This window comes from Echinops telfairi, unplaced genomic scaffold, assembly GCF_000313985.2.
Source record: "Echinops telfairi isolate 266 unplaced genomic scaffold, ASM31398v2 ScPeMD7_7468;HRSCAF=8506_0, whole genome shotgun sequence".
NCBI lineage: Eukaryota > Metazoa > Chordata > Mammalia > Afrosoricida > Tenrecidae > Echinops > Echinops telfairi.
In genome coordinates this window covers 46,076,033-46,101,911 of record NW_022111369.1, presented here as the reverse complement: position 1 = coordinate 46,101,911, position 25,879 = coordinate 46,076,033, and the positions used below count along the sequence as shown (strand labels likewise).

General features: G+C 41.9%; 1 protein-coding gene across 1 annotated transcript; it reads left to right on the top strand.

Moving 5' to 3' along the window:
- The first annotated feature begins 10,056 nt into the window (after window positions 1-10,056).
- Window positions 10,057-24,594, top strand: EREG (epiregulin). The gene is made up of 5 exons (XM_030888547.1): window positions 10,057-10,165; window positions 19,267-19,353; window positions 21,167-21,290; window positions 22,125-22,274; window positions 24,513-24,594. The coding sequence occupies exons 1-5, from the start codon at window positions 10,057-10,059 to the stop codon at window positions 24,592-24,594; spliced, it is 552 nt and encodes a 183-aa protein (XP_030744407.1).
- The last annotated feature ends 1,285 nt before the right edge of the window (window positions 24,595-25,879 follow it).

Genomic DNA, 25,879 nt, shown 5'->3' with positions numbered 1-25,879 from the left:
ATACAAAAGGATAGGCTTATATAGTGAGAAGGAATACAACAGCCAGTTAGTCCACATGGTACTCCAGCTCACTTTTGTGGGACAGTTAGTATACAGAAGATCCTTCCTACTCAATCAGACCACTGGTCCAAGGTCAAGGAAGCAGAGTCTGCCCACAGGCAGCAGAAACAGCAAGGTGGGGCAGCAATAGCAGGAAGATGAGATGTCGAGGTGTAGCAGAGGCCTGTAGTTCAGCAGCATAGAGAAACAAGTCACTATGGAGCCTCAAGACATAGCAATGCACAGCACGGTGACACAATCCACCATGATCCACGGGTTGGCTTGGTCCACAGGTAGTGCAGAGCAGCTGGCTCAGGCTGCAGCTCACTGGCCTGATCAAACAGTGTAATCCTTATCCTATGGACTGGCTGACTCCTTTAAAAAAACGTATAAGGCATTGTTTAATTGCTACATTAAATTGTTATAAAAGACATAAATACTTTAAATGTGCTTCTTGTAAAAAATGGCCCCATGATGTTTGACTGCCGGTTAAATTTAGAATAAAGGCAATGCTTTACAAGTTAGCATTTGCCAGAACAGAATTTGTTTTCAAGGTCTCATATTTTGAATTTTAGACTTAGCAATCTGATCTTGGACACTTTCCTAAAATTTTCAATGCTTTAATTGTAAGGAGGCAATCTAATATCATTCTATTTTAACATTTGTGTTATGTAAATGTTAATTTACCCAGGTAGTTATTTATGTTCAGCTATGGGCAGTACAAATAGTTAACACACTAGGTTACCCACTGAAATGCTGGAGGCCAAATCCTAGTCGAGGCACCTGGGAAAACAAAATTACTGAAAAAACAACCATGGAAAACCACTTGGAACACACTTCTACTTTGAATCCCATAAGGGCACCAGGTATCAGAGTTGACTAGAAGGCAAGTGGTTAATGGCACAAGAGCCAATTGTGTTCATCAAGAGAGCTGTCTTTGGGAAAAGAGTGAGGGGTAAAGTAATCATATGCTTTTGTTTTTCACTTCTCATCTAATGCAAGACCTTGGTTGTTTGCTGTTTTGATGGATTTAGTGCTGATACCAATAGGCCTGTGTGCATAGGCTCCCAGTCAAGAATTTTTGAACTTTTCTCCTGAGATGATCTTCCTTTAATGTAAAAACAAAACAAGAAACAAACCCACGTCTATTGAGTCTACTCTGACTCATGGAGAATTGATAGGATATAGTACAACTACTCCATTTGGGTTTGGGGACTCTAAATCTTTAAGGGAGTAGAAAGCCTTGCTCATCTTTCTCCCTCAGAGTGACTGATGAAGTCAAACTCCTGACCTTGGGGTTAGCAGCCCAATTTGTAACCCACTCTACCACCAGCTCTCCCCTCAATGCAAAACCATTTTAAATGGCTATTTATCTCCACCCAATAGTAATTTAAAACCTGCCACAAAGCCACCATAAGTTCAGCATCAGTTTAAAATGAATAGATTTCATTGATCATAACAATAACAACAACAACAAACCCCCATGGCATCTCATTGCCCTAGAGTTGATTCTGACTTACGTCAACCGCACAGGACAGAGTAGATCTCTCCCTGTGAGTTCTGAGACTGTAAATGCTCATCTCTTTGAACTGTTGACCTTGAGGTTAATGGCACAAGGTATAACCCACTACACCTTTGGAACACCTTCACTGATCATAGCAAACCTGAAATACACGGAAAACAACAACAACAAAACTCTTAGAGAGAAAAAGTGAATAGTATATGTTTAGTCTATAGATAACACTTAGATTTACAAACTCCTGGTAAAACTCCAAATTGCTGATCTGACTGATGTTTCCAAGTCATTTCCTAGTCGAAAAATTGTCTCTGGGACGTCAAGATCATCTTCTAACCTGGTCTATCTTCAAATATGGTTCACGCCTTTAAGAGGAATTATGATTGTACTGCATACTATGTCTATACATTAAAATGAATGATTAATGAAAATTGTTACCAATTATTTAAAAAAAGGGAGAGGAAGAGCGCTATTTTGCGGAGGCAGTGGCAAGTCTTCTCTGATGTGTCATGAAGGAGTCACTCTAAAAAATGATTGGCTAGAATATTGAGTAAACATAAAACCAATAAAGAAAAATTTCTTCACACTGTATGAAATCAGTCCATAGAGTAGTATGGAAAATTTTGGGACAAGCACAACAGTATCCTGGCCCTCTCCTCCGCCCCCTCCCTCCCTCCCGCACCCTTTGTGACTATCCCTCTTGCTCACAGGCATCAGCTACAAAGTGAAAAAATTCCTCCCCACGTATCAACACCATAGAGTTAGCTGTGGTAGCATGACCCCGTTCTTCCCAACGTGTTCCCCGAACCCACCCTTGCTTTTTTTTCTTTCGCGTACAAAGCACAGCAATACAGTTGATGAAACAAAACATTAAAGAGGACTCATAAATTCTTCTTCCTCTCATCCCTTGTAAGTCCCTGATGGCATCACTATGCAAAGCTAAACCCTCCTATCTGACACACCATTCTTTGGAATTCTTCAATTTCTCAGACACTTGAGCTACTTAATTTTTTCCAGCTCCAGTTTCTAAGACAAAAGCCATTGCATAACCAGCCGTCACGACTCCTGGGTCTAGCTTATGATGCGTGCCATCCGTATCCGTGCTCTACGACATTGTCCTCCATTGCCAGTATCGTCTGTCTGGGTCCCATTTGTTCCATTATAAAGGAGCGGGCAAATGAATGACAGTCTGTGCTCTCGATAAGGTCAGAAGTTGGACTTAGGAACGCAGAAAGCTGCCTCTAGCCTCCTGTTCATTCTTTCATTTAACTTGTAAACACTGACTACTTCTCATGTACCACCATTCGAAGCATTCGTTTTTATTTGCTTTAATACAACCGTTTACCGAGTGTTTATTCTGTGCTACTCACTGCGCTACTAAGCACTTTCATTATCTTCTTATGAGTTAGATACCATTACTAGCCTTATTTTATAGATGAGGAAACAGATTAAATAACGTGTCCAAGGACTCACACATAGACAATCCAAATCCAGAACTAAACGGCTAGGCTGGTAGGGGAATGAATTGCTGCTTCCAGCACGAGAATGCTAGACAATAAATACTTGGTTTGAGTGTGAAAGAAGAGGAAAAGGACTCAGGAGAAGAACACAAAGAAAAGTAGAAAGGCGAGAAACTATTAACTTCCATCAGATTCTGTTTTTTAATTCGAATAATTATTGAATCCTGCTAACTCAGCTCAGTGAATTTAGGCCTGACAGGAAATAATGATAAGAAGTGTTATAATTTCTGTATACATACAGATATGAACATTTCCTTTGGAGATAAGACTTACAAACAAAACAGAAGTCGAACAGTGTAGTCTCACCAGCTGTGAAGTATCAGATCTAGATGTCTAGTTGTCTAGGGGAAAGACAAACAAAACAAGCTATAAGATGTCAGAATGGAAAATTCCTGGTGGCTCAAGAAATTCAGAAGCTTGAGGGAAACCATGCCAACAGAAGGATTTGCCTGCATTTCTAAAAGGTATCCATTTCTCCAGAGCGCCAGGCCATGACCAAAACCCAAGGGAGGGGGACTGAGCAAAGGCATACAGAGAAAGAGTCTCAGGGGCGGGCTGGTGTGAGAGAACTTGGCCTGGGAACTAGTGGGAGGAAGTGACACTGAAACAGGTTGATTGGGTCCAAGTTTGTGTCAAGCCTTGTCCAAAAGCCAGTCAGAAGATTTTGACAGGCAACTGACAAGATGAGGGCGAGTTTGGGAGCAAGTTAAAAATCAAAGAAAATATGCTGATGGATGGAAAAAAGTAAAACTTTAATGTAAGATTTCCTTTATAACATGCTGGGAATTTTCTTTAAATTGGAAGCAGAAAGGATGGGTATACATGTGGAATGCATTTCTGGGCGGTGGCATGAGTTTGATTACCGAGGAGCGAGATTGCGCCACTGGCAAACTTTTAATATGTCTAAACGGAGGGAGTAGTGGTAACGCATTGGGCTGCGACATGCAAGGTCAGCAGTTCAAAACCACCAGCCTCTCCTTGGGGAGAAAGAGCGTGGCTTTCTACTTCTCCCAATAGTTCCAGTCTCAGAAGCCCCCAGGGGCAGTTCTACTCTGTCCTTTAGACTGGCGTTGACTTCCTAGCCACGAGTTCGTATTTTTGTTTTGTTTTTGAGATCATGGGCCGGTCGGTCTAATCACACACGCACACGCACACGCATGCCACCCCTCCTTGGAAGACTGACTTTTGCCATCACCTGAGCTGCCCAACCCACCTGCCAGTGTAAAGCCTACCAACACACTGACTCCTTCCAGCCAGAGTCCTAGAGGGAGATGGAAAAGTTTGGGGAGTCGTTCTTGGCTAACCGGAAAGGCATTTTTTCATTCCTCAACCACTCTTAGGTCCTCCTGAAGGGAGGATGACATCCAGACAGTCCTCTGGCCACTCCTCCCCCGGGAGGATTAGGAAATTCTGGGCAAGGAGCACCTCACCCCATGGTTAAGTCCTCCGGCCTGAGGTCCCTCCCCCAGGTGTATAAAAGCCGCGGCCCTGGGGAGTGGAGCTCACTTGCTTGACCCGCCAGGTGTCAGAAGTCCCCCGGGGACGCGGACGCGGACGCGTGGCCCCTGCAGGCTCTCCACGCGCTCCAGCCACCGCTGCGCAGGCTCCCGGCCTGCCCGTGCGCTCCCGCCGCTGCCCGCCGCCTGCCCTCCGCCCGCGATGGAGACGCGCGCTGCAGGTCCCGTGTCGCGGGCACTGCTGCTCTGCCTGGGTAAGCCTCGGCCCCGCTCGGTCCCCAGCGCTCACGATCACCTGCCACCGCCAGGCAGGGAGTCCTCTGAAAGCCCAGGAGCGAGTTTCCCTCCGAGTGGCATAAAGGAGGTCCCTGACTTGGGACTTTAGAATCCCTTTCGGTGACAAATGGAACCATGAGGGTATATCTTTGTAACTAAGGCACGGATCCATGTATCTTCCTAGTAGCTAACATGAAAACACTGGAAAAGTTTTCTTTTTTTTTTTTTTTTTTTTTCACTTTTCCTTCTATTATCTTTTAAAAATTTACCAGACCTAGATATCCAATTCACTGTTTGTTTTGTTCTTTCTCTGGGAGGATCAGGGGGTCTAAACTTAAAGGCTTTTCCTTCCCTGTCTTGCCCCGCTTCCTAAAATCCAGGATGAGATACGCCATGCTAGAACCACCTTCCCAGGGGCAGCTTGCGCCGCGCTTTGCTGGACGGGCAGATACAACAGAAGTAAAACGCAGGAGGGAGATGGGCCAGTCCCTGAGCTTCCTACAGCCCTTGGCCTTGACACCTGCCACCTGCTGTCACCGCCTACTCCTTTCTCCTTTAGCGAGAGCCCCAGGAGGCTGGCCAAGTGCTTTGCACTTCCAGCAGCTAATTGCATGGTTCCACCTGCAACCCCTTTTGTGTTTTCAACCCTGTCTTCTCATTTGAGATGTTTCACTTCTCTAATCTGCCTTGTGTGGTTGCTATGACTCGGAATAAATTCTGGTGGACAGAAAAAATGAGCAAGGTTCTATACCGTCTTTTAAGGTTAAATATAGCACACACACAAATCTCTCCCTGCCATCAAGTCAGTTCCCACCCATAGTTGTCCAATAATGGTCCTATAGATAGAGTAGAGGCACTCTTGTAGATTTTCGAGTCTGTAAATCTTTATAGGAGCAGAAAGTTTCATCTTTCTCTAGTGAAGAAGCCCCTGGGTTAGAACCGCTGACCTTGCTGTTAGCTATCCAACGCTTAGGCCACCAGGGTGCACTCTTCCCCTCTGCATTTCTCTGTCCCCTCTTGTCTTTTCTCCTCTCTTCTTCCCTTCTCTCTCTCTAGCTCTCTTTCTACACACACACACACACACACACACACACCCACACCCACACACAAACCCACACCCACACACACTTAGATATGTATGTGTACACATCTGTTGTATATATACACCTATAATGTATAGATAAGGATAGAGATAGAGATACATCTCTAATTCCTTAAACGTTGAAAGGACTTTGTTGGAGTACTGGTGATGCAACAATTAAGCAACCTGCTGCCAAATGTCTGCGAACTCATCCAGTAAAATGACCCCAAGGGTTCCTGGAAGAAAGACCTGTCAATCAACTCTTATACAGAGAACAGACTAGGAAACCTATGGGGGCAGTTCTATTCGCTGTGAGTTGACATCAACTCCACCTAACAAAACATGAATATTTTAATAAGGAAGCAAAGGTCACTTGTATCATGTTCTTTTTGGGGTTGCAGTGAACTGAATTCCCCTAACACACTAGCTCTACCTGTGCAGGATGTAACAGTTAAATTATAATTTCGACACACCTTATCACAGGGGTTGGGAGACCAAATGAAATGCATACTCTGCATACTTGCGACTTAGGAGCCCAACTTCAGCACCTAGGTGGAAACTGGATCTACGGTTTCTACCAAGACCAAGCTAGGAATGATTTACAATACTCCCCTTGAATTATGTGACCTTCCATCTGTTTTCAACCCTCTGTGAAAAGAATAAAATACAGGATTTTGACAGTCTTACTACAGTTTGAAGTTAACTCAGAGGTCAGAATGGCTTAGCACTTTTTTCCACCTGTAAAGTTGTACCTGAACAATACAAGTGTCTGTTCTGAGCATCTCATTGAATATTTTAATTTGAAACCCTAAGAGCCAAGAGCCTATAGCCTATGAATAAGCTGGTTACTGCCCACCTAGTGTGTGTGCTGTGTGTTTTTGTTGTCATGAAAGTGCTTAGCTCCTTTATTGCATTACTTAATTATAGTTCACCTATTTCATCAGCGGCCAAGCCCATTTCCAAATGAGCTAGGTCAGTTTCTGTTTTCCCAGTTTGTTTAGGTATTTCTCTGCCAGTAGGAAAGTTCCTGCTTGAAATTCTGTCTCATATCTCCACACTCTATTCAGATATGCACATTTTATTCCAAGTGCATGCTGTTATTTCTGCGATTGCTGGCCCCTAACCAAAGAATACAAGTAATATTCACTCCAAATGTTTGTCCTTCAAAAGGAGGAGATTTTTATGCTAGGTTTCAGGAAGCATTTTGTGGAATTTGTATCTACTTATAGTTAGGGGAAAATTTGAGACACTTTAGTTTCATCCTCCATTCCCAACACTTACAGATTTAAATTGTTACACACACACACACACACACACACCTTAGTCATTTAAAGTTTTCTTATTATTTTATAATGAATATCTTTGCCCTATGCATTGGAAAATATGGCACAACATCACACAGAGAAGTGAGACCAAGTTGAGAGTTTTCACACTTGGGTTTGCTAGAACTTTAATCCTACTGAACATTTTTTAAAAAAGAAAAAGAAAAAAGATTGAGATATACGATGCTACAGAACAAATTTCTACAACAGTTTAGATTTTAGAGGTAAGTTATTTCTAATCTTGTCACTGTTCCAGAGTGGGGGAAAAACAGAGAAATATTGAGTTCTGCAGTTAGGTATGTTTGTAGGCAGAAGAAAAGAATTCTTTAAACTTCAGGAGACAGTTGACGCTGTGCACAAACATTTCAGTAAGCAGGTTAAAATCACCAATCTCACATTCTGAATTCAACCATTTCATGGATGCCCTGCAGTACCAAAGAAAGTGCAAATAAGTGCTTTGAGCATGATGCGGATGGCATCTCCATCACAATAAAAAACCAACCAGATCCATTGCCTAAAGTAGGTTTCTGAGACTAGGTCTTTAAAGAATCAGGCAACTTCATCCTTTTGCTTGGTGTGAACCACCAAACTTGATGTTGGAAGTCCAATGCTCACTCCACCATGCACCTGGAATTCTTTCCAAGGCAATGTCTGTCTGTCTTACTGCTGTCAAGTTGATTCCTACTCATCTTTGCCCTATAGGACAGGGTAGACCTGCCCTCGTGGGTTTCTGAGACTGCAATCCTTTACTGGAGTAGAACGCCTCATCTTTCTCCTGAGAAGTGACGGGTAATTTTGAACTGCTGACTTTGCAGTTAGCAGCACAATGTGTAACCCACCACTTCACCAGGGCTCCTTTCCAAGATGATATTGCTCTACTTACTTCCACAATGAGGGAGGATTGAGGAAAATAAAAATTCTACGGAATAGGAGGAGCATGGTTCTCAATGGTATAGTTTTGACTGGCCTTAAATCCTGCCTTTTGACTCTGAGCACTTAAGAGCTACCCGAGTTTTGGCAAAACCTGAGATGACATCATAGCCCTAAAACATGGGTACAGGATTCTCATCTGGGTTTTGACCCAAGTCCCCTCCCAGTTTGCCATATGCACAGCCTGAGTAAGCTGTTGTCTGCTTCAGCACTAGGGCTCGAGGATGTTAAGAAGAGAAGTAACAATGACCAAGTCCTTACGGTGTGCCAACTATGTTGTGTGTTGGGTGCTTCACACCCATTGTCTCATTCCTTCTTTAAAATAGTCACATTAAGTAAGTCTGATGAGCTCATTTGGCAAATGAAGAAACTAAGGCTTAGTGAAGCCAAGTCTGATGAAAGAACTTCGAGAGTAACCCTTCATGGTCACCAGGAAAGTTCTCAGAGTTACCTGATGGAGTAAGATGAAAACAGCAGCTAGAGTAGAACCACTCTTGTAGATTTTCGAGTCTGTAACTCTTTAAGGAGCAAAACGCCTCATCGTTCCCTGGTGAAGAAGTCCCTGGGTTAGAACTGCTGATCTTGCTGTTAGCTATCCAACGCTTAGGCCACCAGGGTGCACTCTCCCCCTCTGCATTTGTCTGCCCCCTCTTGTCTTTTCTTCTCTCTTCCTCCCTTCTCTCTTTCTAGCGCTCTCTTTCTACACACACACACACACACACACACACACACAGATATGTATATATACACATCTATAATGTATAGATAGAGATAGATAGAGATAGTAGTCTGGGGCTGCTCCGAGGGTTAAACCTTGTTTGGAGACAGGCGCGCATGCAGAAATAGACCTGCTGAGTCTTCTAGTATGATCTTTGCTCAAAGTCAGGCACTGAACACTCATGGCTCTTTTTATGATCTATATGAAAATAGAAGCCCTGATAGCATAGAGGGTTTAGTGTGGGGCTGCTAACTCAAAGGTCAACAGTTCAGCCCTCTAGAAAGGTGAGGTTGTGTGTTTCAGTCAAGGTTTACAGTCTCAGAAACCCTGTGGGGCAGTTCTACTCTATCTGACATGGTTATAATGGGTTGGAATCAACTTGATGCAGTGTTGACTTATGCCAAAATATGCTGAATTTATGTGTCAGCTACATCCTTCATTTTACAATACAATTGTCAGGATATATGACTTTTCTTGCTTATAAGGCAGGCATTCAGGTCATCTGATTAAGGCTATTATTTCTCTATGTGCTAAGATAGGCTAAACAATGGGATCAAACATAAGAACAATATCTGAAGATGGGGCAGGACCAGGCAGTGTTTCCTTCTGTTGAGGGTTGCTATGCATAGGTACCAGTCCGCAGCACCTAAGAACAGCATCCTAAGTAAAGCCACCCAGGCAAAGGAGACCTTATATCTTTTTCAACTTCACTTCCCCTTCACATTGTGTGTGCGAATATATTATCAGCATAGAGTTGCTCTGAGTTGGACTGTATGCAATGGCAGTTAGAATTTTTTGTTTAAGGGGCCAGTTTGGAATCTACAACCCTTTCCTATTAATAAATGGAAAAGGACTACTACCTTGGTTTAAAGAAACTCATGTAGTCTCTTAGGGAAAATTAAATTTGAATGTCTCCTTCTGTCCATTTTTGCACAAGAATCTCCCATTTCCTGGTTAAGCATCCTTTAAGAGATGCAAATATCAAATAAGAAATCCTCTTCAAGTGACTGACTGTAAACCAAGGTGTGGTTTCCTCCTCTGTCAATCCTCGCTCTGAATATAGCCCTCTGAAAATAGTCTAATTAATATGCTGTAACTGCTGCTGGGAACATTCCACTGGAAGACAATGGGAAGTCTCCCCTCCAGTGTAATTGGAGAGATCCTCGGGGAGGAGGAGACCATAGCCATGGCCTTGGTATGGCAGAAAATGAAGCAACGCCACAGACTCAGTGTCCTCTGGCAATGCAGTTTATGCAACACCGAGGTGTCTGGTTACTGCGCAAATACATGCTGAGTGACTTTGCAGGTTAAAGTAATGGTTTAATCAACTAGGGTACTATTTATAGTCCCAGGGAGGATTTAACAATTGCACAGAAAAAAATAGTAACTCTTAATTTCTTAGGTCAAATGCAGTCAATATTAATTTTGCATGACAGTGAGATCCTGCAAACCTTCTGGAAAGTCCTTAGACTGAGAGGACGCTATCGTGTGTGTGTGTGTGTGTGTGTGTAGATATACATGCTGACCATCACCATCATTGAATTAAGAGGCAGAAATATGGTAAAAAACACAGCCGTCACACCTTAGTTATTTTATTTCTTATTTTCAAAAAACATATATTCAACTCAAAGTCAGTTTTCTCATCTGCAGAAAAGATCATACCATCTATCCCGTCAAGTTCAGGTATAATTTAAATGGATAGGATGAGATTACAAAAATGATTTTTAAAATATTTTTTAAAGTGAGGCTGTCACATTGTGAGGATTGCAACCAACATCAGGAAACAAAATGTGCATGCATTGCTGATGGAATACTGATTCGCTTCAAAAAATTTCACAACTCACAATACCCTCCCCCACCAGCACCAAAACAAAACAAACTCAAATTCATTACCATCCCATCTATGCCAAGTCATAGTGACCCCTGGTGTGTAGTGGCAAGGTCAGACCTTTGAAACCACGTGGGGCTGGGCTCCCTCCTAAAGAGTCAGTCTCAGAAACTCAGCAGGGGCAGTGCTAGCCTGTCCTGTAGGGTCTCTGTGCGTCAAATCACAATAAAAAGGTTTTAAAAGAAACCTACTATCATCATCACTAATGAACAGTTTTCTTACTAAACGCGTCATTTGATCTTTGCAATAACTCCTTCTTAGCCAAAAAAGACATTGTTAACTTGAAGAGACAGTGAGAAATGTGGTCTGTGATGACAGGCTCCATGTTGGACATGCGCTAATCTCGGCTACGGATTCCCCCCTCCCTCCCTCCTCTCTTCCAGGAAAGCCTCAGGAGAAGCGTCACTTAGATGAGCCTCATGTGGCTGGTGGTGAGGTGTTGGGTGGCTAACCACAGGGGAGGTCGTTCAACCTCCCCACTGCACAGCAGCTTTGCAGGAGATACAAAAATCAGGCTGTCTACTCCCACCTCAAAAACCCTACTGCTCCAAGGCTGTGGGCTTGGTCTTTCTTGTTTTTTCTTCGTGTTCCGTGACTCCTCTTTTATCGTTCTGTGTTGTGGTAGGCTTCCAAAAAGCACTCAGAAAGTGTTCTTCGGATGGCTGGTTAGATTCAGGCTTTATTCATACTCCTCAGGACTGTGTTTGGACCCCGCTAGCTGTTCTTTAAAAGTTTGTTTGAAAAGCAAGCTATTTTCAGACTGAACAATAGTTGAAAATTCACTTTTTGTTTCTGATCAATTGGAATCATTTTCCACCCCCTTTCTCCTATTTGATTCCCTTAATTCAATCTGTATCTTCTGATGGCTTACGTAGTCATTACAAGTCTGTGAGAAAGAGAAGAGGGACAAGAGAGAGGAAGTGACAGACAGAGAAAATGATTGAGCAGTGATATGGCAGAATGATAGACTGTCAGTGGGAGAAAGAGAAGTATTGGGTTAGAAAGGAAAGGGACTTTAAGAATCATCTAATCTAAATTTCATCGCTCCCTCCACCGTACCCCCACCCCCAGACATCTGTTCTCAGAGATAAGGAAACTTCGATGTAAGGAAATAAAATTAGTATCTGAGCTAGACGTGGAGGCCATAGCGTACAAACCAAATGCCCTGCTTCTCCATCTCATGGCTACTGACAGAGGGAGCTGTCCCGGGCTTTTTGGAGGGTTTAGCAACAATCCTGGCCTCTACCCACTAGATGTTAGTAGAACCTCCCACATGTGACAATAAAAATGTCCCTGATTGCAAAATTGTCCCTGGCTGAGACCTACTAGCTTGATGGGTTTACAATAGCTACAATACTACCTCACCATAATTTACATTTTGGATAATTAATATTCAAACTACCACAACAAATAAAATGAATAGTAATGATTGACTGGATACAAATATGAAAGCAATTTGTTTTAAAATTAGCTTAACACTTTTTATTGCAGGCTTTAGGTCCATTTGTATTTAATTGTGATGAACAATGTATTTGGGACAGTCACTAGTGCTTTCTTCAATCACTTCCCTGTAGATCATCCTTACTATTTTGGCACCTATAACACAGAACCTTCTTTTTGCTCCAATTAATTTTCCATTTATATTCACTCCCTACCACAATTTCCCAAAGCTGTCATTTCCCATTCCCTATTATGGTCCTTGGAACATCTGAATGGTTCTTAAGCCCTAAAGCTTATAAGAGTTCAAACCCATTCTATCAACCCCATTCCTATTCGTTTCCTCAAAGTCTGCAATCCCACTACCCATGAAGATAAATGGGGGATATATAGGCATCAAACTCAAATTCGTTTAGTCACCCTTTCCTGCCTTCCTACCTCATAAGGAGCCCTGGAGGCACTCCCCTGTAAATGTTGGACGGTCAACTGCAAGGTCAGAGGTTAACCCGGAACCCCTCCCCCCCCCAAGCACCCTGCAGGAGAAAGAAGAGGCCATCTCTTTCTGTAAAGACGTCGAATCTCAGAACCCCATGGAAGGTCCCTGTGAACCAGAGCCCACTCGAGAGCAGCAAGGCAGTCCTTTTCCATTTGGCCTTGATAACTGCAGATGCCACCACACCTGGGCGGTGCTCTTCTCTGTCAATGACACCCCATCCTTATTGGTCTCATCTTGAATTCTCTCCTCTTCTAATTCCCGAGAGCGTAGCTCCATTTACTTTATTTGGGACAGGGACTATGTCTTATTCACTGGGCTTTCTTTCAGTTACATCTTAATTTGAAGAATGTCAAGTGTTGCCCACTAACCGAAAGATATGAGTACTTTGGAATATAATTTATGACTCACCAAATTGAGGAGTATAATTTAATATCTATGGCTTAAACGGAAACAGCATATGCACCCTCTCATGACCCACAGGACACACAGCACCCCTCCTATATTTTCCTCCTCTGGGGTTTATTGGGCAGCTGCTTTCCCACAACTGTGGCAGGTCTCTAGAACAATGAGAACTGGAAGAAATAGCTGTGCCCCACAAACTACTGTTGTTACCGGACATTCTATAAGATACATGTGTGATTCTAATCCTTCCCCTTCCCCCAACCCCAACTAAGAGGAACATAAGTATCCTATATGGCTTTCCTCCCAGAGCCCAGAAAGTTATACATATCCCACACAATATATGCAATATCCATATTTCATAACGGCATTTACAAAGTGCTTTTGATTCATTTATGAAATGATTTTGATATACAAGATATCAAAAACAAAAAAACCTTTCAGAGCAGAAAATACTTGGGCCATGAGGGGGCAATCTCTTCTTACCACTTTACAAGGAAGATTTTTGGGGGGGCTATTTTGTCATTTAAAATTAAAATGAATACCAGAGGGCTTCAAAAATGTTCAGGGGGAATTGAAATGAGAAAACAGTGGAATTTCCCCAGGACATTTTTGAAGCCCCCTTGCCTTTATTTGTAATCCTTTATTGTGCCAACCTCTGCTTTCATGCTGTTTCGTCTCATGTAGCTGTGGCTAAGTTTTACATTCATATTTTAACAAAGTTTAATTAAAAGTTGATATTGAACATCTGGGAAGAGACTGATTACTGACAGAAGGCAGGCCTGTGGTTTTCCTCCACATGCTCATATGCATGTTATTCTCTGAAAAAGTTGTTCCTAAGTGCGGAAAGTAGTTTTGAATATATAATGTGATAAGGGGTTTCTAGATATTTTAACCACAGTGAAGCAAGACCTTATGTAAAAGTGAAATTTAATTTTGAGCAAAGACACCTGGAAAAGGTGAAAGCATATTCACTTCTCAAAAATGCACAAGACCTAACAAGCCTACTGTGCTACAAGCAAATCCTTAAATTACTGACATCCACGGAAAACTGCAAAAAACTAACATTTGTGAGAAGGTTGGCTTGTGACCCGAGCAAAAGTGTGAACAAAGCAGATTTTTGGTACCTGTCCGGGCTGGACAAATCCTATGATTCACTGTGTGTTTGCTGCTGTGGTCTAAATATTTAAAAAGATTAAACTGGCAAAATAAGAAGATGCGTTCCTTACATTCTGTAACCGATCTCACATCCTGGTGGATTGTTTTCATGTGCTCGGTTGTTCTCCAGGAGAACTACTGGCTGTGGACTTTGCACCTGGTTGGGTCAGCCAGTCACTGAACCCAGTCTCTTCTGTGGCAGGTCCTCCTAAAGGAGCCCGCAGCGTGGCCACTAGAAGCCAGGTCAAGAGAGATCATATGCAATAAATAAGACTTTTTCTACACCTGGCACTCTGCCTGACTATGGGGTAAGCACTTCTTAGCCCTCCAGGGCTCACGACATTCAGTGCTACCCCTATTCCGGTGATGGCACTCACCCGCTCCCACGCGCTGTCCCCAACCTTGTGTAAGGGTGTAGGCTTGGCCCTGACTCACAGGGAAGAGGTGATTTGTTTCCTGTGACTCACCGGCCCCACTTCCTGCTGGCACACTTGAGATTTCACTGAGACACAGCCTCTGAAAGGTGAAGGCCCCGAGAGGAAGAGGTGAGCGTCACAGTCCAAACAGTCATTTATTTGGAAACTGGTCAGAAGTCATTTGGTTTTTGTTTGTTTTTAAAAAAATCAATTTATTGGGGCTCATACAATTCATCACAATACATAGATCAATTGTATAAAACACATCTATACATATGTTGCCCTCATTATTCCCAAAATTCGCTTGCCTCTTGGGTTCCCGGAATCAGCTCATTTTCCTTTTTTTCCCCCTCCCCTTCCCTTCCTCCTCCCCTCTCCCCCATGCACCCTTAATAATTTATAAATTATTGTTGTATCTTATATTACACTGTCCGGCGTCTCCCTTCACCCACCCTTCTGCTGCCCGTCCCCCAGAGAGGAGGTTATATGTAGCTCCCTGTGATCCATTCCCCCTTTCTTCACCCCCTTTCCCTCCTGGTATCGCCACTGTCACCCCTGGTCCTGAGAGGTTCATCTGTCCTAGATTCCCTGCGTTTATGTTTGACTAGACATTCCAATTGCCAATTGTTAGTTCACAGGTCAATCTACCTCATGTCAACACAGAATTTCTTTATATCTTAGTTACTGTTGTAGACTTTGCCATCAGCTCTGTTTGTTTGTTTGTTTGCTGCACATAGATGCTATTCAACAAATTTAGCATCACTGAATTCTTACTATTATGGAGTCCCTTGATCTCCGAGGCCCAAAGTAAACATTATTTTTCAATTTTATTATATTTCAATTCCATTTTCCACAAACTTTTTGAAGCCCCTTCAATAAAGAGAGACCATTCCAACGTTCAGCTAACACTGAAGACATAGAATAGAATAAATAGAAAGCTTAAAGAAATGCTGGAATACAGTCTTAGCATCTGTGCCATCCCTGTCCTGACTATATAATGATGAGTTATGAAGGTTAATTTTAAGGTTAATACCCACTGTCATCGAGTTGATTGTGACTCACAATGACCCTTCTATAAGGCGTCAGAGGAGGTAAGTCCTTAGGGGATCAGTTCTCCTGGAGAGCTACTGATAGGTTTGAAACAATGACATTGAAGTTAGCAGTCCAATGCTTACTCAACAGTCCCACCAGAATCCTTTGAAGAATGATGGGATGGTGAACATCAGAATCTTCCAGTGGTGGACTTTTTCGATGATCTGATCACTTCCAGTTCCTCCTTGACTCAAGTGCAAGGACGTGGGGTGGAGGTGAGGGGGAGGGATGCTTGGGAATCAATGTTTCATAGCGATCCAGGTAGGCATATGGACACACAATTCAGAACTGATTTTGCTGTGTTGTTGGCTACATGTATCCAATTTAAATGAAAAAGTTCCTTCCAGAGGAACATTTAAATTTATCTTCAATTTCACCTGTGAAATACTCGTCCTGCAGATTAATGCAAGTCTCACAGAAACTCTCCCAAGCGGTGGACTGGGTCCAAGGGATACTCCGTCACAGGTAGAGAAAGGCCAGTTTTCGCCGAGGCACACCCTACAGTGAACATTCTTGAATTTAACAAAGACAAATATTTCACCTGTGGCCTGAACAAGTGGAACGAAGTTTCCAACAAAGGAAAAACCAATAACCACTAAAAATGTTAAAAACAAACAAACAAAAAAAACCACACAAACCAACAACGCCACACTGCAAAAAGACAAACAAGCAACACCCCAAGCAATGAGCTAGATTCTGTAATAGTCACGTGATTGCAAACAGGAAAGGCTGGTCTCCAGTTTCTACAAAGGGTAGAGAAATGCTATTAAAGGTGATTTTCCCCACCCTGGCTGATCCTTTTCTAGCAGGAGTGTTGAGATTGTCCCTTCCAAAGTTTTCTCGTTGGAAGGATGGAGGAACCGGGTGGAATGTCAAGGACGCAAAGTGTGTAATCAGTTCTCCAGTGTGGATTCCAGGAGACTCCGTAAACTGCGGAGGACTCGGATGATAGAGCTAACGTGTTAGGTGGCCAACTGGATGACTGGAGGGGTGAGGCCTGAGAAGAGGGACCGGGATATATCTACCTTCACAATGCCAGCGATGGAAAACCTTATGGCGCTCACCTCTTAGGCTCATGCGTCAGAGTCTACTGGCTATGGCGACTGGAGAGCCGCTCAGTTCAAGGGCTCCGTTCCTCAGTAGTGAAAGTCTATGCCAAAATCCCACTGAGAAGCAGCACAGCATTCGCTTGGAGGAGAATGTAGCTTCTGTGTGAACCAACTTTGTGTAAAAGAGTCATCTTTTTTAACTGTTCAGCTGATAGATGAAATAGAGACATTAGCCATTTCTTGTTTTGTGAGAGAGAAAGTTATTTATTTATTATAGCTATAATAGCTTCTGAAACAGCATTTATACGGCAAGAGAAACATGCATTGGGGAGGAGAGATCTGTAAACCTTACAAGGAAACAGTATCTTCAAATCATTGAATGATTACTAGGCTTGATGTCAAAAGATAGATTTACCATTTCCCCCACCCCCATGGCTATTAAATGTGTGATCTTAGACACGATATTTCAGATTGTTAAAGGCTAATACTTATGTCACAGGCTTATTGTGTCAAGTCTAAAGCTTTATAGAAACATCAACCATGATACTGATTTTAGTATCCTGGTTTTAGTACCCTGGTTTTAGTACCCAGAGAACTCAAATGTACTTAATAGCTACGTCTGAGAGAGAAGAAAAATATCCTTGTTACTTGAATTAAATAATCCTTTAAATTACTAAACTACAAAGAAGTATATAATCTTGTTACAGACCAGTAGAGGGCACCTCCCACATATACTGTTAAGACTTGAAGCATTTCACTAAGTGTAGAGGAACATTTTTCGAGAGGTTCCGGTAATTAATGCACTTTTAAAAATACCAGTTAGTTTAGGTCTCTCAAAATCAGGCCCATGCAGAGTTAATGGATTTGTCCAAAATAACATAGTTCAAAATGTGTCCACAAGATTTCATTTACATCATATTTTGCTGCCTGACTATGGGATTAAATATTCTGCTTTAATTACGGTCACCCTAGCATGTTCTGCCCAATACCCATTAACCTTTAGTACTACTGTGTGAGCCCTGGTGGCATCGTGGTTACATGTTGGCCTGCTAACCACAGGTCAGCAGTTCAAGTTCACCAAGTGTGCCACAGGAGAAATACAGGGCTTTCTAGTCCTATAAACATTTACACCCTCAGAAGCCAACTGGGACAGTTCTACTGTGGGCTCTAGGATTGCCGTGAGTTAGAATCAACTTGAAGACAGTGAGTTTCAAATATCATTGCCTGTTTTGAAATTCTAAAATGTGGCCCATTTAACAACATAGTTGGACATTATTTGGAAAGTTACTTAAATTCATGCATCTATGAGGGATAGCATCTTCCCCAAGGTATCATAAGAGATTATCAAATGGGATAATACATATGGTGCAGATAGAACCATGACTGGCTCATGATGATGTTCAAGAAATACTAGTTACTGCTAACTGCTATTACTACTTCCACCACCACCATTAGTTTAAACACAAACACTGGACATTTAGATGAAAGTAGCTAAACTCTCTTAAGTAAACATATGTGCCATTGAAAGTGTTCTTCTTATTGTGCTCTTTATGAAATTCGGAAACTGCTTGAGTCATTCTGATGCCTGTTTTCCAGCCTTTATCTTTCCATTGGAAATAGTCCTGAAGCACCTTGCGGAGACTCCGTGTGCTTCCAGAAAATGGGATCTTGGACGGGGAAGAGGGGGGCAAAAGAGAGGAGCTGATACCAAGGGCTCAAGTAGAAAGAAAATGTTTTGAAAATGATGATGGCAACATATGTACACATGTGCTTGGTACAATTGATGTATGGATTGTTATAAGGGCTGTAAGAGGAGAAAAACAGATCTATCAGAGCCCCAATAAAATTATTCATACAAAATTTAAAAAAAGAAAAGAAATTGGAATCTAGGCAGCAGTGTGGCTTTTCAAGCACAGTTGCGACTTCCCACAGCGGATATGATTTCTGCTGGGTTTATCTAGATTGCATTTTACTTGTTGAAGTCTACCGTGGTGGGCAATACTATGCCAAGGGTAACTTGTGCACTAAATCAACTCATGCATGAATCTGAGGTTGAACTTCCAGTTTAGCTGTTACTGGTGTGGAATTTGGTTTTTACTTGAAGTCTTTGTATGTGTGTGAAGAAGCCTGTCTTGGATCATTGCTCTGAAAAAGATCACTTGCCAGGGAAGAAATGGAGAATTTTCTCAAAGTTAGATCTTGACAAAGGTAACTTGGAGACATTAAAGAAAGATCAAATATGTTTCTATGACTAGAAGATCAGTCAATGCTTTCATCTTTGAACTGAAGAAGTAGAGACTCATTCATTTACTATTCTACACCGGCTTCTCCTCTTTCTTTTGTGGGATTTTAGGATGTACATCTTTGAAATAATTAGGAAAATTATATAACTGCTGTATCTATGTGGAAAATATGATCAGAATTTCTCTTCCTGAAATATTAATGATATATTTGTGCCCCTACCATAAATAGGTTTCCATCTTCTTCAAGCAGTTCTAAGTACAACTGTGATCACATCCTGCATCCCAGGAGAATCCCATGATAACTGCACAGCTTTAGGTAAGCCCGGCTTTGTCAACGCTGCCTTGCAGAAGAGCACGTGCTTCCACAGTACTGCGCATATATACAAGGCATTGTGCCAAAGGGGGAACATTTGCTTTTATAACAAAAAGAAACTTCTTTCCTCCTTCACCGCCTGTGAGGACTAGAGAAATTGTTTAAAGGAGGAACCGGTGGGAGAGGGACTGGGCATCTGGGACTCTACAAAGATTTTATCTTAAAAAGATAAAGAACAACAACAAAAAGATAGAGAACCAAGAAAGTGAGATTCCCTTCTCCTTTCCACCAGGGACTGGAGCCTGGTGTGACACCATTGCTAGGCTGGGTCTCAAACAAAGTCAATTTTGGGGGTGGGGGTGGGGGTGGTTAGAGGAACAGATGATGTCATTTCCCCCTAGTCGAATTGTTCACCCCCAAATAAGGGAATTAATACATGCCAAATGTAGCCTTTGGGCACAAGAGGTCCAGAGAAAGGAAGACGCCATCTTTTCCTAAAGTACCCCCAACCAGCCAACTAGCCAGCTGCTGTCAAGTTGAATCCCACTCATGGAGCACACCCCCCTCCCCCACTCCCCGCCCATGGGTTTCACCTAGAACGGCTCCCTTGCCTTTTCAATCACTGTGATCTCCGATCTTACAGAAGTAGATCTCTAGACTTTTCAACCCAGGTGCCCCTGGGTACAGTGAAACTGCTCACCTCAAAGAGCCCCCATGGACTTTACAAGTGGTCCAAGGAAGATCTGGTTTATACTTAATCTGAGCTATGTTCCAAAGCTGCATCAAAGGATCCAGGCTATTTCCCATAATAATTTTACCATCTCTCTTGTCCTTCAACATTGGACTCTCTGGAGATTTTAATCCGTGTTCTCTCCTCCTCCTTCTTTGATATTGCTATTTGAGGAAAAGTAACTGGTACTTTTTTGGGGTGGTTATTTTATATGCATCTGTCACATTTTAGTAGGTAACACATTGAGAGGTAAAATTTAAATGTGAGGGACAACACTGTTCCTAATGAAGCTTCTTAGATTCCTAGTTACATATACAGTGCCATTCTTAGCCCAAGGTTTCCCTGGTTAATATTCAGATGTTATTTTTAGATATGTTGCAGGCCTTGATGAACTTCTCACAGATTTGGGAAGGAATATCAAAACAAGTCCGATTGGCTTAAAAACGCACCATAAAATTAAGCTCTCCTGAGATAACGATTGGCTTCTGCTTGCAATTAGCTTTTGGAGTGGCAAGTGTGAGAAAAAAACTAAGGAAGGGAGTGAAGATGTAATGAATATGTACCTCAGAGGGTAATGTGTTTTGTGTGTGACCTAACACTTATTTCTTCAATTCTTAAAGATTCTCTTTAAGGATTAAATCCTCGGGTTTTATCTTGTTTTGTTAGTGGGCTGGGCATTTTCCTTTGGGTTCAGGTATTTGTGTATTGGTCTAACCAGTTACTGTGGTTAGACCACATTGACTCATGGGGACCTTCTGCTTGTCTGAATAGATCTGCGCTCTATAGGGCTTTAAATGACTGATGTTTTGAAACGGGTTGTCAGGCTTTTCTGTTTGGGTGTTTCTGAGTGGGCTTGAACCTGCAACCTTTCAGTTAGCAGCTGAGCTCTGTAACTGCACCTCCCAAAGACTTCTGATTAGTCTCAGGAATGTGATGACTTGACTGATTTCTTATTCCTGAGAAGTTTCCCTGACCGATTGGCAGGGAACCTGCTTTTCTGAAGTAGTTCAATGGTTACTGTTATGAGGGGTGGTCCATGCTTCCAAGAAGGCCATAGGATACATTCGACTCACCTTTCCTTCACAGTTCAGACGGAAGACAACCCACGGGTTGCTCAAGTGTCAATAACAAAGTGCGCCCCCGACATGAACGGCTACTGTTTGCACGGACAGTGCATTTACCTGGTGGACATGAGTGAACAATACTGCAGGTAATGTGCCATCCTTCCACAGCAGAGATTGTTTTAAATATATTTTTCTCCCTCCTTTATCTTTGGAAGTCAACCTATATTCCCATGGGCAGTTAGAAAGCAGTTTCTATTTACCATTAAGAACTTTAGTAGCCAAGCTTTAAAAATGATGCAACAAATGGTTTTCAGCAATAGCTATGCTTCGAGAGTGGAGAAAGAGGAAGAATTCACCGACTGCCCTCTGATATGGACAATTCCTTTAGTGAACTCCTGCCTGAGCCATTGTTTAGATCAAAAAACTAAAACCCTACAAAAATGTATAAAGCAAGATTTCAGATCGTCAGCCACCCTAGCAGTTGAACCAAACCTTTTAAAACATATGTATGAATGTCTGTATACATGTATGTATATATATATATATATATATACATATACACACATGTATATTCTCCTGAGTAATATGTGGAGCTCTTAGCCATATGATCGAGCCCCAGCGGTTCCCAAACTTATCTGATCTACTGCCCCCTTTTCAGAAAAAGAAATTATTCGGTGCCCATATGGCAATTAGACATTCTTGTATTACAGCTCATAATCCAGGCTGAAGCACGAACACCTGACTTTGAAGTGTCCTTGGGTCTCTTGTGCCCACCCCCAAGGGGTGATAAGGCACACTTTGGAAAATACTTTGGGAAACTAAACTCTAGCTCTTCGGATACTCTTTGACTTCATCATTACAACATTCTGTGAACTCTATTGATCTTTTGCATTTTGCTGTGAAATTAGTTGTCAGAAAACTAGTTCATTGCCATTATTTTTCCCCTAAAAATGTGTTGTTTCTCTTGCATTTTCCTTTAGGTGTGATGTGGGGTATACGGGTGTCCGATGTGAACACTTCTTTCTAACCGTCCAAAAACCCTTGAGCAAAGAATATGTGGTCCTGACTGTGATTCTCATTTTCTTTTTTCTGATCATAATTGCTGGTTCCATATACTACTTCTGCAGATGGTAAGACAATGTGTTTTGTTTGTTTGCTTTGCAATGTGCCTATAACTTACTTTCATGCAGTCTATCTCTCACAAAGAAAGGCCTATAGATTGGGTACAAATAAGTATGAAGGATTACTTAAGGCAAAATAGAATTTGTCCTGACAGAATTTATAGAGATATTTTAGAAGCACATTTGACTCTAAAACTAATCTCTCATATTATCTGTGTGACTTCATGCAAATCAAATTTGGAGTTTCGATGCCTTCCTCTAAAATAACACTAAGAAATCAATTCTCCTTACTAATCATAGGACTGTTTTTAGTGTCGAGTATGACAATGCATGTGAAAGTAAAGATGCGATGCTAATGTGATACATGGCCGCCTGTACTTAATTAATTAGACTCTAATTTATATTCCATCACCTGTCAGTTGGTCAGACTGTGGTGACTTAAAAGTTGCTACTTCCAAAACTTAGCTGCAAAATAAAAATATTAAGGGTAGGAGAGAACGTGGCCTGATACAACGCCGAAAAAGACTGATCCCTAGAAAAAGACATTATGTTAGATCAAAAGATCAACACAAATGAAAGAAATCCCTAGGCAGCTGGATTGCTGCAATAGCCACACGGTGGGCTCAAACATATCAAAGATCATGAAGCGGCGCAGGACTGGGCACTGTTTCATCCTGGTCTCTATATAGGAGGTTGCCAACCCAGTGACGACTAGCAAGGAACTTGTAACACACAAAACAAAGCTTGCAAATCAGTAGCCCGGGGGTGGGGGTGGGGTGCTTGAGAACTTAGCATGTAAGGCAGAATTTGCTGGTGGTGCAGTGGTCAAGCACACGGCTGCCAAATGGAAATTGGCTGGGTAAACCCCCCCACCTCTTCTGTAGCAGGAAGATGTGGCCTCAGCCTGGGACAATCACAGCCTCAGGAACCTGGTGGACAGTTTCACTCTGACCTGTAGGGCTGCTATCAGTTGGGCTGGATGACAAGGGCTATAGACAATAATACCATTTATTGTTAAAAAATGGTTCATGTTAGACGACCCCTCAACCAGTCACATCTCACCCTCATGTGCAATGGTGTCCTAATGCTGACAACTGGGGAGGGGAGGGGGGAGGGGCAGAGAAAACTGAAGAAAAAGAAAGTGGTCATTGAAATTACTGACCATATGGGACCGGAGGGTTCTTAGAGTTATGAACAGCGTATGGGAACAAAGCATAAAGTGGTTAATAACAGTTGCCTTAAAATATCTTCAAGAAATCCTTCTAATGAACCAGTACAAGTTGTTCAATGTAGGTTTGAATGTTTTGTTTTTCTCTTGGAGGTAAGTATATTTCTACTTTTGATTATCTCAAGGTGTGCTTCTGTTATAAAATTAAATTTGTTTTGTCTAAGTTTGAGTCTATATTTATCAAATAATATCTTCCTAAAGAGTTATAAGGAGCCCTGGTTGCCACCGTGGGGTATGAGTTAGGCTGCTAACCTCAAGGTCAGCAGCTCAAGCCCATCAACCTCTCTGAGGGAGAACGATGAGGTTTTCTGTTCTTGTTCAGATTTACAGCTTCAGAAACCCAAAACTTAAGTGTAGGCATGTGCCATTTTTATAAACTTCACAGTTTTTATGCTAAAGCCCCCAGAAGGTCCTTTAACTATGTCTCACCATTTCCTCTCAATATTACCTGACCATGGGCCATATCTCTTCCAATACCCAATTCCACTGGGATGCAGGCGATCCCGGCTCATAGGGGCTCTATAACATTGCTCCAGAGAGTTTCTAATCTGTCATCTTGATAGAAGCAGAGAGCCACATCTTTCTCCCATGGAGGAGGTGGTGGGTTTGAACCACTAACCATTTGGTTAGCAGCTGAACACTTACCCACTGTGCCACCAGTGGTCCTTTACGCTTACTTTTTTTATTGCTTGTTCACCTTGGCCATCTGGGGAACATGATAGAAAAAGGACATTATGCTCAGTAAAGTGAAGGTTGTTGACAAAGACGAAGACCCTCAGTCTGGTGACTGACACCGTGACTGCAACAATGGGCTCAACCCTGAGAGCACCTGTGACTATTGCTCAGGACTGGGCGGTGTTTCCCTCTCTTGTACAAAGTGTCGCTACGCGTCAAGTAGCTGTCTAGCTCTGCTAATGTACCTTTTGAGTCCACATCTCTGTTTCTTCAGTGAACACAATTGCTTCTTATTTACCACTGTATTAATAGGTTTATTTTTTTTCCTCCCTGAATGTTTCCAGGTACAGAAATAAAAAAAGTAAAGAATCAAAGAAAGAATATGAAAGAGTGACCTCGGGGGATCCAACATTGCCACAAGTTTGAATGGTGCCACCAAGCTTATGGGCAGCAATCCACGCACAGCAAGCCTGGTTAATTTTAGTACTGCTGTTTTATTAATGATATTTATGTTGGGTCATGTATTAGATCAATAGTGGCTATATTTTTAATACATTGGAAATATTTTTTTATTTTTCTTTTATTTTTGACTGTTTACTAATGTATAATGTGTGCGAAATATTTAATACAGAAACATATTGCTATTTATTTTGTAAAACAAATAATTCGTGGATAAATATTTTATTGAAAGCTTCCAAACTTACTCAGGGGGCTTCAAAAAGTTCATGAGAAAGATGGAATTGAAAGAGAATGGAATATTTCCCCCACATGAAATTTCCCAAGACCTCTTGTATGCCTGCTACGTAGTGATTCTTGCTCAGGCATAAGCAATGCTCAAGCCATTGCTCAAGAAATGTCAGCAAATGACAGATTTCTGTAAACCTAAAGACATAGTCAAATCAATTTAATAACTTTTTCTACTCTTCAAAAAAGATAACTGGTTTGACTATTTTATGGTTCGACATAAGTTGACACCATGGTGTCATAACTTAGAAAAGTAACACAATGGGAATGGAGAGGCAAACACAAGTTGTATGACGAATACTACACATTTGGAACAAACTAAGCCATGGAAGCATGTAGATGGCATGGGTTTTGTTCTGTTATGCATAACTTCCCCTTTCGCAAGACTGATCCCATGACAACTATCAACAGCAGCCTGGGGAAGGATAAACTCCCTCCACCTTCAGCCTCAGCAACCATTCAATGCTTCCTTTGAAGGATAAGATGCAGTTCTGCCTTTACTCACAACTCTTTGGGGTACCAGTCACCCACTGAACAGATTCTCTGTCATTAAAATGAGTTGGCAGACAACGTTCTAGTACATGTTGTGTAAAATCATGGGTACTTTGTAGCTTCACCATGTGCCTTGTGCAATTTTGTAGAGTACATTTTAATGTAAGATAGCTGCTGCCCATGTGACAATGAGAAGAAATCCGCAATTAAACTCAGCATTTCTGCTTCATTGTCGAGAACTTATTTTCATCAGAATTTTGTGGAAGAATTATAAGGCCAAGTCAGAGTCCACAATTTGATGAACTAATCAGAATTATCTTTTTTAAGTGTATTAGGATCATAGTTCAAAAATGTATAGACACTCACTCGGTTCTTCCATTTTCTAGGAAAAAAAAGTTTTAAGTTGAACTCAGTCATTTGACTTTTTCTAGAATGTATTATTCCACATTAAAAATGATGTCCTCAATGCACGGAG